This window comes from Sinocyclocheilus grahami, unplaced genomic scaffold, assembly GCF_001515645.1.
Source record: "Sinocyclocheilus grahami isolate Dianchi unplaced genomic scaffold, SAMN03320097.WGS_v1.1 scaffold4094.1, whole genome shotgun sequence".
Taxonomy (NCBI): domain Eukaryota; kingdom Metazoa; phylum Chordata; class Actinopteri; order Cypriniformes; family Cyprinidae; genus Sinocyclocheilus; species Sinocyclocheilus grahami.
Window position 1 is genome coordinate 1 of NW_015509097.1, and position 12,483 is coordinate 12,483.

General features: G+C 34.3%; 2 protein-coding genes across 3 annotated transcripts in view; one reads left to right on the forward strand and one right to left on the reverse strand.

The window, feature by feature from the left end:
* Nucleotides 1-1,751: 1,751 nt before the first annotated feature.
* On the forward strand, nt 1,752-3,140 carry LOC107576649 (zinc finger and BTB domain-containing protein 43-like; the record flags this gene model as incomplete). Its single annotated transcript, XM_016262791.1, has 2 exons — nt 1,752-2,092; nt 2,198-3,140. Coding segments are annotated over 2 exons (982 nt in total), but the record flags the coding sequence as incomplete, so codon positions are not given.
* Nucleotides 3,141-10,916: 7,776 nt separating this feature from the next.
* Nucleotides 10,917-12,483, reverse strand: part of LOC107576651 (transmembrane protein 65-like) — a 5,007-nt gene continuing 3,440 nt past the window's right edge. For both annotated transcript variants that reach the window (XM_016262792.1, XM_016262793.1), the window contains one exon: nt 10,917-12,304. In XM_016262792.1, coding sequence (XP_016118278.1) covers nt 12,197-12,304 — 108 coding nt within the window. In that variant the 3' untranslated portion in view covers nt 10,917-12,196. The remainder of the gene's footprint in view (nt 12,305-12,483) is intronic.

Genomic DNA, 12,483 nt, shown 5'->3' on the forward strand with positions numbered 1-12,483 from the left:
TGGGTGTTATATAGTGAGTGAGGTGATTAGAAACACCTGTGTGCAGTGTTTACATTTAAAAGGCAAAATACAATTATATTTTGTATTTTTACACTATGTAATATTCTGTTTCTCAAAACCAATAAATCTTGTAACGAATCAGCTCATGAGGAAATATGAATAATTAACCATAACTAGTTATAATTAATTATTCATATTTTAGATCCGCTGTAGATATTTAGCTGACCTCTCAGGGTCAACTGTCTTGAGTGGGTGTTATATAGTGAGTGAGGTGATTAGAAACACCTGTGTGCAGTGTTTACATTTAAAAGGCAAAATACAATTATATTTTGTATTTTTACACTGTAATATTCTGTTTATCAAAACCAATAAATCTCATCAAGTTAGTGTTTTTACGTATTTTCATATTTATTCCAAAACAATAACAAAAGACAGTAATAATATAAACAATATATTTGATTTGTGAACTGATGTTCAGCTGTCAGCGGGTGTCGCTGTTGGACAGTTACTTTGTAAAAACTAGTGACTTTTACACTTTTTAATGTCACATTTTGTAATACTTGCGTTTGTAATCTCGATAACGTTCTCATCCAGACTCTGCTTCTCTTGCCTTGACTGATGGCAGAAGCCGTACTACACACACATCAGAAATGCATTCATCTTAAATTATGATCCTTGCGGAAGGGGCGGCTTTGAGGTTATGTACATTTTGGCAGGTTGTTTTACATTCATTATTCAAATTAATAAAGTGATGAATGGAAATTGGGCAGTTCAATTAAGTATAGAATTTTTGTAATAATACACATATATATATATATATATATACATATAGCACCAGATCACAAACTGGCTTATCTCGTGGCACTCTGCATGCATGCATGTAAGGGCACTTTACAACATCAGCTGCAGAGACCCAGCACTCCCTCATTAGCAAGCACTCGATGACAGCAGCAAGAAAACAGTTTCCATCTCTCTCTAGAGGGCTGGGTGAATAAAACATGGCACATAGCATTGCATGTTAGATGTTTCTAACATGAGTAATTCTGCCTGACGTGAGATATAGAGATGTGTACTACATTAACAATTAGAACAGGAATGTCATTTAAAGCAGAGACATTGATAAGCAAGTGATGGCTTTGAGGCCTCTAAAGCTACGGCTGTCAATATAACAATCAGAGATTATGCACCATTTTTAACAACAGCCTCCCACCCTCCACAAACTAACCTCACTTGAGTTATTCAGAGGCAACACCTAACCCATTCACAAACATCAACAATTAATTCATCTTAAATAATGATCCTTGAGACTTTGCTTTGGATGTTTCTGCTGATTATTCTACATGCATTTTACATCATTTGATGGAGAATAATATAAACATGGTACATGAATGAAATAACATTTTTGTAATATAAAATATCTGGCAAATATCTGTGGCCCTCATTTGCATATTTATGACCGTTTGGTTTTGGCGGTTAGATTTTGACGGTTTGGTTTTGGCGGTTTGATTTGTTTGAATTTGATTGACAGCTTAAGCCCCGATCGTCTAGGTTTGTTTTTAGTTAGTTAGTTTTTGGTTTGTAGAAAGTTATTTGAACATTCCTCTAACCTCTTCACACCGATATGATAATTATCCAGCCAGTGTCGCCAGGTCAGCGGTTTTTGCCTGGAATGCGAGGGAATCCCGCCAAAAAACGTGTATTTTAAATCCCTCCGAAATCATATTTACTCTTATAACTATATTAATCTGAAGCATTCCCGAACGAACTCTGGAAAAACGGCCGCAAAGCGCGCTTCCGCCTCTGGCCACATGGAGGCGTCCGACTCAGAGCAGGTGGAGCAGAAGCAGCCTGACGTTCCCCGTCCGAACGGAGCCCGAATGCGGCCCAAATACGGGAGACGAAGGTTTCCACGCATTCCCTGTCGCGCCTTTGCCGTCCATCGAAACTTCGGACCTCGCGAGGCACCGAGTCCTCGCTCGCCTCCGAGGAGCGAAGGAAGACGAGGAGCAGCGGAGGATGGAAGCGGATGAAGGAGTCGGAGAGCCGCTGGATGAGGACAAAGTGAAGGTGAAGTGTGAGGAGCACCAGGCCGGTGAGTGGAGCTTCTTCATCACTGCAGTTTAGCGCCCGTCCACCAGGGGGAACCGTGGAGAACCGACGTGTTTTTGACTTGTTGTCTGCTCTTGTCTTCTCTCAGGAGCCGCCGAGTCGGACGGACGTCTCAGAGAGAGCGGCGAGACGGACGGACTGTGGAACCAGTGGACTTTGTCGGACGCCAAGCTCCTGGACGACGAAGACGAGGAGGACGAAACGGACGTCACGTTCGAGACCTACGACGAGATCGAAAAGGCCACGGGGCAGATCTCCCAGCGTCCTTTGCCACCGCCGGGACCATCCGACCAGTTGGCGCCGGGACCGTCCGAGCTCTCCTGGGCCTCGCAGTCGTCCTCGTCCTCCCCGTGCTCTCCTCTCTCTGCGACGCCCAAAGTTCACTTCTGTCACTGCGGCAAAGCGTACACGCTGAAGAGCATGCGCGACCGCCACGTGAAAATGCAGCACCTGAACCTGCGTCCGTTCGTCTGCCCCGTCTGCTCCAAGAGCTTCAAGATGAAGCACCACCTGACCAAACACGTCAAGACGCACGGAGGCCTGCGTCCGTACGAGTGCGCGCTCTGCGGCAAGAAGATCGTCTGGAGAGACAGTTTCCTCAAGCATCAGGCTCGCTGCCAGGGAACGACGACGACGTCTGGCCGTCAAAATGACGACGCAGATGCACCTGGACAAGTGAAGGTGGAACAGGATGATTATTCATTACGGGACGAGGAAATACACTCTTAAAAGTAAAAGTTCTGAAATAGGTTTTTGCATTGAACGTCAAAGGAATGACATTCCTTTCAGTCAAAAGTTCTTTTTTTCTTAGTGCGAAGAACCATATGTGCAATTGGAAGGTTCCGTGGATGTTAAAGGTTCTTTATGGAACCATCAATGCCAATAAAGAACCTTTATTTTTAAGAGTTCACACACTCCAAAAAGGTTCCAAAAGAGAGTTTCTGAAAGAGCCCGTCAGTGATCAGTTATTAAAAGAACCATTTTGTTTTAGTGTGAAGAACATATGTGACCCTGGAGCACAAAACCAGTCATAAGGGTACATTTTCTGAAATTGAGATTTATAGATCATCTAAATAAAGCTGAATAAATAATCTCTCCATTGATGTATGGTTTGTTAGGATCGGACAATATTTGAAAATCTGGAATCTGAGGGTGCAAAAAAATCTAAATATTGAGAAAATCATCTTTAAAGTTGTTCAAATGAAGTTCTTAGCAATGCATATTACTAATCAAACATTAAGTTTTGATATATTTACGGTAGGAAATGTACAAAATATCTTCATGGAACATGATCTTTACTTAATATCCTAATGATTTTTGGCATAAAAGAGAAATGTATAATTGTGACCCATACAATGTATTGTTGGCTATTGCTACAAATATACCCCAGCGACTTAACACTGCTTTTGTGCTGCAGGGAGATGTATTTGTAAAAACACTTTTCACTTGGATTTAAGATTTGTGCAGCTGAATGAATATGAGTGATGAAGCCGCCATCATCTTATTTTAGTATCACTGAGATATACCACAATAGTTTTTATTAACATTTTGAATCAGTTTTTATTTTTATACAATGAAAAAAAGAATGGTATTGAAAGAAGTCTCACTCAGAAATCGCTAGTACATTTTATAAACTATTACAAAGAAAAGGCAAGTAACACTGAATTAAACATGACATTTTGAAATAAAAAACTGATATTAAATATTCCAATAATCTATTTTATTTATAACTTTAAACAGCCACTTCTACAGCATATTCTAAATATTTATATATTTAAATAAATATTATATATTATTTTTTGTTTTCATTTAAATTTCATTGAAAGTTTTAGTAATTCAGTTTTTTTTTTTTTTTGTCATTTGATGTATATTTTTTTATATGTTTATTCACTGTAATAATATGATTTTCCATGTTGTAAATAAAACAAGATTATTGGAGCACATTTTACAATATTCAAATACTATTTCTAGTTTATAGTTTTTCTACTTTAAAATTTCATGTTTATTTCAATGTGTTATTTGTCCTTTATTTGTAATTATTTGTGAAATTTCTGAGTGAAAATGAGTTATTCGCAGTGAAGTATTATTGAGATACTACCATTTTTATTAATATTTTGGATTCATTTTTAATTTTCCTGTTATGTTAATTTTATTTGAAGTTTTAGTAACTGTTGCATTAGTTTAATGTCTATCCAAGTTGTCAAAATAAAACAAAATATTAGTGGAGTACAAGAAAATACTATTTGAATCATTCTACTTTAAAAGTTAATGTTCAATTTACAATTTATTTGCTGTTTCTTTGTTAAATAATTGTGACGCGCTAGCAATCTATGAGTGAAAATAGTTTCTACACCATTTTCAAAGTTTAAAATATATATATATATATATATATATATTAGTTTTAGTTATCAAGGTGAACTAAATACAAATATTTCAGTTTGTTTATTTAGTATATAATCAACAAGTAATGTTTATTATGGTTTTAGTTTTAGTTAACTATAATCATTTTGGCTTCAACCTCTGCATCCATCAGAAACATTTTTCCAATCTTTCTGCGTTTTCTTTGGTTATGAGATGATTACAGGGAACAAGAGCAGTCTTTAAGTAATTTAAGGTCAGATATACCACAGAAAACACTTGATGAAGTGTTTTGGCAAAGTATGTCAGATAATTACACCTAATCTCTATTCAGATTCTGAATCAGACAGGAACTCCTGAATCCATTATATCCTTACAGACTTCTTCTTTCTCGTTTGCATCAGAAACTTCATGTCAGAGCAGAAATGCCTGGAGTTAACAGGCTGAAATTTAATATCTTTGTGGTTTTTATTTTTCCACGAGTTGGCTAGTTTTCCGGAAAGGGGTTTCCAGGCTGGAAAATGTAATGGTACGTTTGTTTATAACACACACACGCATGTATTCTCTAGACAAAATCTAAGTGCGATTAATTTAAGCCTATAGGCTTAAATGAAACATATATTTAATTGTATATAACACGGAGGCCTGCGTCCGTACGAGTGCGCGCTCTGCGGCAAGAAGATCGTCTGGAGAGACAGTTTCCTCAAGCATCAGGCTCGCTGCCAGGGAACGACGACGACGTCTGGCCGTCAAAATGACGACGCAGATGCACCTGGACAAGTGAAGGTGGAACAGGATGATTATTCATTACGGGACGAGGAAATACACTCTTAAAAGTAAAAGTTCTGAAATAGGTTTTTGCATTGAACGTCAAAGGAATGACATTCCTTTCAGTCAAAAGTTCTTTTTTTCTTAGTGCGAAGAACCATATGTGCAATTGGAAGGTTCCGTGGATGTTAAAGGTTCTTTATGGAACCATCAATGCCAATAAAGAACCTTTATTTTTAAGAGTTCACACACTCCAAAAAGGTTCCAAAAGAGAGTTTCTGAAAGAGCCCGTCAGTGATCAGTTATTAAAAGAACCATTTTGTTTTAGTGTGAAGAACATATGTGACCCTGGAGCACAAAACCAGTCATAAGGGTACATTTTCTGAAATTGAGATTTATAGATCATCTAAATAAAGCTGAATAAATAATCTCTCCATTGATGTATGGTTTGTTAGGATCGGACAATATTTGAAAATCTGGAATCTGAGGGTGCAAAAAAATCTAAATAAATCTAAATATTGAGAAAATCATCTTTAAAGTTGTTCAAATGAAGTTCTTAGCAATGCATATTACTAATCAAACATTAAGTTTTGATATATTTACAGTAGGAAATGTACAAAATATCATCATGGAACATGATCTTTACTTAATATCCTAATGATTTTTGGCATAAAAGAGAAATGTATAATTGTGACCCATACAATGTATTGTTGGCTATTGCTACAAATATCCCCCAGCGACTCAACACTGCTTTTGTGCTGCAGGCTCACATATGAATAATCTAAAAATCTGTTTTCCACTATAAAGTTCTATGGTTTAGTGGTTCGATGGATGTTGAAGGTTCTTCATGGAGCCATTGGCGCCAATAAAAAACACGCTTTAAAAGTTCAGAAAACATTGAATGCCATTGAAGAACCATTTTTGGTTCCCCAAAGAACCTTTTAGTGAACCATCTTTTCTTAGTGTGAAGAACATTTTAAAAACTAACCTTTTTCCCTTTTTCCACACCTTTAATGGTCTCATGGTTGTTGAAGGTTCTTCATGGAACCATTGGCGCCAATAAAGAACCTTTATTTCTTTATTTCTAGACAGACATTTGTTGAGAACAGAGAGGAAATTATAAGCAAATACACTCTTTAAAAATAAAGGTTCCCAAAGAAGGTTTTTGCATTGAATTCCAATCAAAGAACCATTTTTGGTTCCCCAAAGAACCGTTTCTTCTTAGTGTGAAGAACATTTGAATCATCTAAATACCCTTTTCCACTTTTAATACCTAAAAATAAAGTTTTCAAAATGGGATTGCCATTGAAGAACCATTGCCCCGAAGAACCTTCCAACGGTCAGTTCTTATAAGAATCTCATTTGTCTGAAGATTGTTAAAGCCTAAAGAACCTTCAGTGTTTCCATGGGTGCTGAAGGTTCTCCACGGAGCCTTTGGCGCCAAACAAAGAACCTTTATTTTTAAGAGTCTAGACGGATGTTTCCATGAGATCAGTGTTTGTTCATCTACTAAACGTCCACATGTGTAGCAGATCTGAATATATTCTAGAAGCACTGTTTTAAGAATATAAAAATCAAGTGTAGATTCCAGAGGCGTTTGTTAACCCTCCTCAAGTCAGACTGAACTGTGTTTTAGACACTGAACATAATAATAATAATAATGCAGTGTGATTTTTATATTGTCAATAAAAGCATTTTATTAAAATCAGTTGCAGTGAGAAAACTTCAGGGGATGTTTATTTCATTTATAACTTGGTAACACTTCACACAATAAGGTCCAATCAGTTAATGCATTAACTAACAATGAGTGATACATTTGTTGCTGTTTGTTTTTACAGTTCAAGTCAGCTACATCATGTTAATTTCAACAGCTACCAATACATTATTAGAAGCATTTTTCTTTGTTAGTTCATGATAACGTTATTGCAAAGTGTTATTTAATTCGATTCTCAGTGAAATACCCGACGTAAATGGAATCCGGATTTAATAACTGAAGCCAAATCAACAAATATGAGTTCATTCAAATGTAAAAGCAACACAACATGACATTTAGAGCACATTCACGATTTATAGATCATCTAAATAAAGCTGAATAAATAATCTCTCCATTGATGTATGGTTTGTTAGGATCGGACAATATTTGAAAATCTGGAATCTGAGGGTGCAAAAAAATCTAAATATTGAGAAAATCATCTTTAAAGTTGTTCAAATGAAGTTCTTAGCAATGCATATTACTAATCAAACATTAAGTTTTGATATATTTACAGTAGGAAATGTACAAAATATCATCATGGAACATGATCTTTACTTAATATCCTAATGATTTTTGGCATAAAAGAGAAATGTATAATTGTGACCCATACAATGTATTGTTGGCTATTGCTACAAATATCCCCCAGCGCCTTAACACTGCTTTTGTGCTGCAGGCTCACAGATGAATAATCTAAAAATCTGTTTTCCACTATAAAGTTCTATGGTTTAGTGGTTCGATGGATGTTGAAGGTTCTTCATGGAGCCATTGGCGCCAATAAAAAACACGCTTTAAAAGTTCAGAAAACATTGAATGCCATTGAAGAACCATTTTTGGTTCCCCAAAGAACCTTTTAGTGAACCATCTTTTCTTAGTGTGAAGAACATTTTAAAAACTAACCTTTTTCCACTATGAAGAACCTTTAATGGTCTCATGGTTGTTGAAGGTTCTTCATGGAACCATTGGCGCCAATAAAGAACCTTTATTTCTAAGAGTGTAGACAGACATTTGTTGAGAACAGAGAGGAAATTATAAGCAAATACACTCTTTAAAAATAAAGGTTCCCAAAGAAGGTTTTTGCATTGAATTCCAATCAAAGAACCATTTTTGGTTCCCCAAAGAACCGTTTCTTCTTAGTGTGAAGAACATTTGAATCATCTAAATACCCTTTTCCACTTTTAATACCTAAAAATAAAGTTTTCAAAATGGGATTGCCATTGAAGAACCATTGCCCCGAAGAACCTTCCAACGGTCAGTTCTTATAAGAATCTCATTTGTCTGAAGATTGTTAAAGCCTAAAGAACCTTCAGTGTTTCCATGGGTGCTGAAGGTTCTCCACGGAGCCTTTGGCGCCAAACAAAGAACCTTTATTTTTAAGAGTCTAGACGGATGTTTCCATGAGATCAGTGTTTGTTCATCTACTAAACGTCCACATGTGTAGCAGATCTGAATATATTCTAGAAGCACTGTTTTAAGAATATAAAAATCAAGTGTAGATTCCAGAGGCGTTTGTTAACCCTCCTCAAGTCAGACTGAACTGTGTTTTAGACACTGAACATAATAATAATAATGCAGTGTGATTTTTATATTGTCAATAAAAGCATTTTATTAAAATCAGTTGCAGTGAGAAAACTTCAGGGGATGTTTATTTCATTTATAACTTGGTAACACTTCACACAATAAGGTCCAATCAGTTAATGCATTAACTAACAATGAGTGATACATTTGTTGCTGTTTGTTTTTACAGTTCAAGTCAGCTACATCATGTTAATTTCAACAGCTACCAATACATTATTAGAAGCATTTTTCTTTGTTAGTTCATGATAACGTTATTGCAAAGTGTTATTTAATTCGATTCTCAGTGAAATACCCGACGTAAATGGAATCCGGATTTAATAACTGAAGCCAAATCAACAAATATGAGTTCATTCAAATGTAAAAGCAACACAACATGACATTTAGAGCACATTCACGAATAGCGTTGATCAACATCTTTGAGCAAAACTTATACTCCGTGTGCTTGAACTCGTACGGCTCACTTCAGTAGTTCTGCGGAGCGACAAACGAAGTTATAAAAGTACAAATATTCCATGTAGTCTCAGAAAAATAATCTGTAAAATAGACCGCATGTCCACTACCCAGAGACAGCTGTGCAATGCTTACATGCACATGGATATGTATTAGAATGCATAGTGTCCAATAATAAGCATACACTAAACTTAGTAACACACGTTTCGGGCAAATTCTTGATATGTTAGCCAGAAACCATGTGATCCGTGAACTACTAACACATCAGCGCAGACGTGTTCAGATCAGACGCTACGCTTCTGAAGCCGCAGGAATCATTATTTATACTTATAGTTTTTGTTAATATTTCTGAATTGGGTTTCATTTTTATATTTTCTGTTTTCATTTTAATTTCAATTAAAGTTTTAGAATTTTTTTCAAATTTAGTTTGAATTATTTGACATAATTATCAAACCACTTTAATTGAAACCAAATGTTGAAATAAATCAAATTTAAAAAAAAAAAATTTCAGCTATTTCAACATTTGGTTTCAATTAAAGTGCTTTGATAATTATGCTAAATTATTAAAACAAATTATAAAAAAAATTCTAAAACTTTAACTGAAATAACATTTTAAAAAGAATTATGTCAGCTCAGTTTAAGTGTTGTGCGTTTAAGTTGTTTTATTAAATAAATAAAAAAAGTTTATAAAAGTTTGTGTTTGTTAGTTTATTTTATTTCAAGTAATTAATTTTTCTTTTTTCATTTTAATTTCAGTTAAAGTTTTAGAATTTTTAATTATTAATTTAAACCAAATGTTGAAATAGCTGAAATAATTATTTTTAAAAAACTATTTCAGTTAAAATGTTGTGCGTTTTAGTCGTTTTATTAATTTGTTTTTTTAAGTTTATACATTTTTTGTGTTTAAGTTAGTTTAAATAATAAATTTTTATGCTTTCATTTTAATTTCAGTTAAAGTTTTAGAATTAATCTTTTTTTATTATTTGTTTTTATTTAGTTTTAATTATTTAGCATAATTAAAGCACTTTAATTTAAACCAAATGTTGAAACAGCTGAAATAATTATTTTTATTTCAGTTAAAGTATTGTGCGTTTTAGTCGTTTTATTAAATAAATAAAAAAAGTTTATAAAAGTTTGTGTTTGTTAGTTTATTTTATTTCAAGTAATTAATTTTTCTTTTTTCATTTTAATTTCAGTTAAAGTTTTAGAATTTTTAATTATTAATTTAAACCAAATGTTGAAATAGCTGAAATAATTATTTTTTAAAAACTATTTCAGTTAAAATGTTGTGCGTTTTAGTCGTTTTATTAATTTGTTTTTTTAAGTTTATACATTTTTTGTGTTTAAGTTAGTTTAAATAATTAATTTTTATGCTTTCATTTTAATTTCAGTTAAAGTTTTAGAATTAATATTTTTTTATTATTTGTTTTTATTTAGTTTTAATTATTTAGCATAATTAAAGCACTTTAATTTAAACCAAATGTTGAAACAGCTGAAATAATTATTTTTATTTCAGTTAAAGTATTGTGCGTTTTAGTCGTTTTATTAATTCTTTTTTTAAGTTCATCAATTTGTGTTTAAGTTAGTGCAAGTAATGAATTTTTATGCTTTCATTTTAATTTCCGTTAAAGTTTTAGAATTTTGTATTATTTGTTTTTATTTAGTTTAAATTATTCAGTATAATTATTATAGCACTTTAATTTAAACTAAACGACAAATGTTGAAATATTTTTTTAAATTTTATTTCAGTTAAAGAATTGTACGTTTTAGTAGTTTTATTTTATTTTTTTTTTAAAGTATAAATTTTTTTTGTTCAATTTTAGTGTAAGTTAATGTTTATTTTATTTCAAGTAATTAATTTTTATGCTTTTATTTATTTTTTGACATGAATACAAACTCGAGCACATCCATATACGACCCGGTCCATCATTCAATCACACACAGCGATTATAACTTGGCACGATTTAAATAAAAGTAAAAATATGCTTTTAATCATATCTGAGCGATGCACATGAGCAGATGCAGGGTTTCAGATGTCACGTAGATAAATCAGACGAAGTAAAGAACAAATTGAAGGGAACTCAATGCATCACTATAGCCTCTAAATTAGCAACACTTCAAAGTTTGAAAAAATACAGCTTCCAACGGATCTCCATTACTTTTTAATTAATTTAACAAACAAATAGTGCAACTAAATAACTCTAACTGACCCTTCTGATCACACTGCAATAAACGGATGCTCTCGCTCAGTATTTCTGTGTTTTCCAGCATTCTTAAAATCAAGATGCATTTACTGAAGAAGCAAGTAAATTAAAATCGCGTCTGAACTGATTAAAACACAGTGTTTGGTTGAGGAAACGTTCATCCCAGCGGCTCAGAGAGGTGTAGCTCACGTCTCAGATGCATGATGGGAACGCAGAACGTCACATAACATCATGCGTGAGAGTAAAAAAGCTTGTGCCGTTCAGAATAAAGCTAACTCCAGCTGAAATCACATTGATGTGTGAGATGTTTGGTTTCATGATGTTGCAAAGATATAATGCAAATGAGTTTCTAGTTTGAGTTAATCACGGCAAACTAAACTAAAACTAGTTTCCGCAGAACAACATGCTGCTTAAATCTAAACCAGAGGAAATATTAGTGCAAACAAACAACGGAAAGGTAAAGAGAGGCCCGTTCACGCCGAGAACAGTAACTACGACAGTATTCAGGAGTAAAAGACTATTAATCTTCAGTGATATTACAGATTAAACCGCACTGACACTATGATCATAACTGATGACGTTTCCGGTTTATTTCGGCGAAGCTGCTTTGAATCGGTCTGTACTGTATAAAGTGCTGTAGAAATACACGTGACTTGATTCTAATCGTTGAAGCCGATTCCTACCGTTCCTCTGTGTTGCTATCGTTATGATTGTAGTGTGGCGTGATTATTAAAACTAATCGTTAAGAGTTATCGTTCCTGCCGTGAACGGACCTTTAAAGTAGTGTTAGTGCTAAAGAGAGAGAAACTCAACTCGTTATAACGTCTATCTCTAGATTAACTAGCTACTGTGGTTTAATGATTTTTTCCATTACTCTGATGATGATGATGATGATTACCACGTGCACTTTTCTTCTTTTGCTTGATTTCTTCACTTTGTCAATATAAATGTCATTGTTGTCGTGCAGATGGAAAGCCTGTCATTTTGAGTTTGGATGCTTCTTCTTCTTCTCCTCATCATCATCGCTTAAGAAGAGCAACGGAAACATTCCCAGAATGCATCCGATAGTGATGCCGATGGCTTTACCCTGAAAACACACACACACACACACACACACACACACACAGAGGAGATTAGGAAGCTGCTGAAGCTAAGATGAACAACCTGAAACACACGCGCGCAAACTCATACACACACACACACACTCACACACACGCAAACTCACACACACGCAAACACACACACACACACACACACACACACACA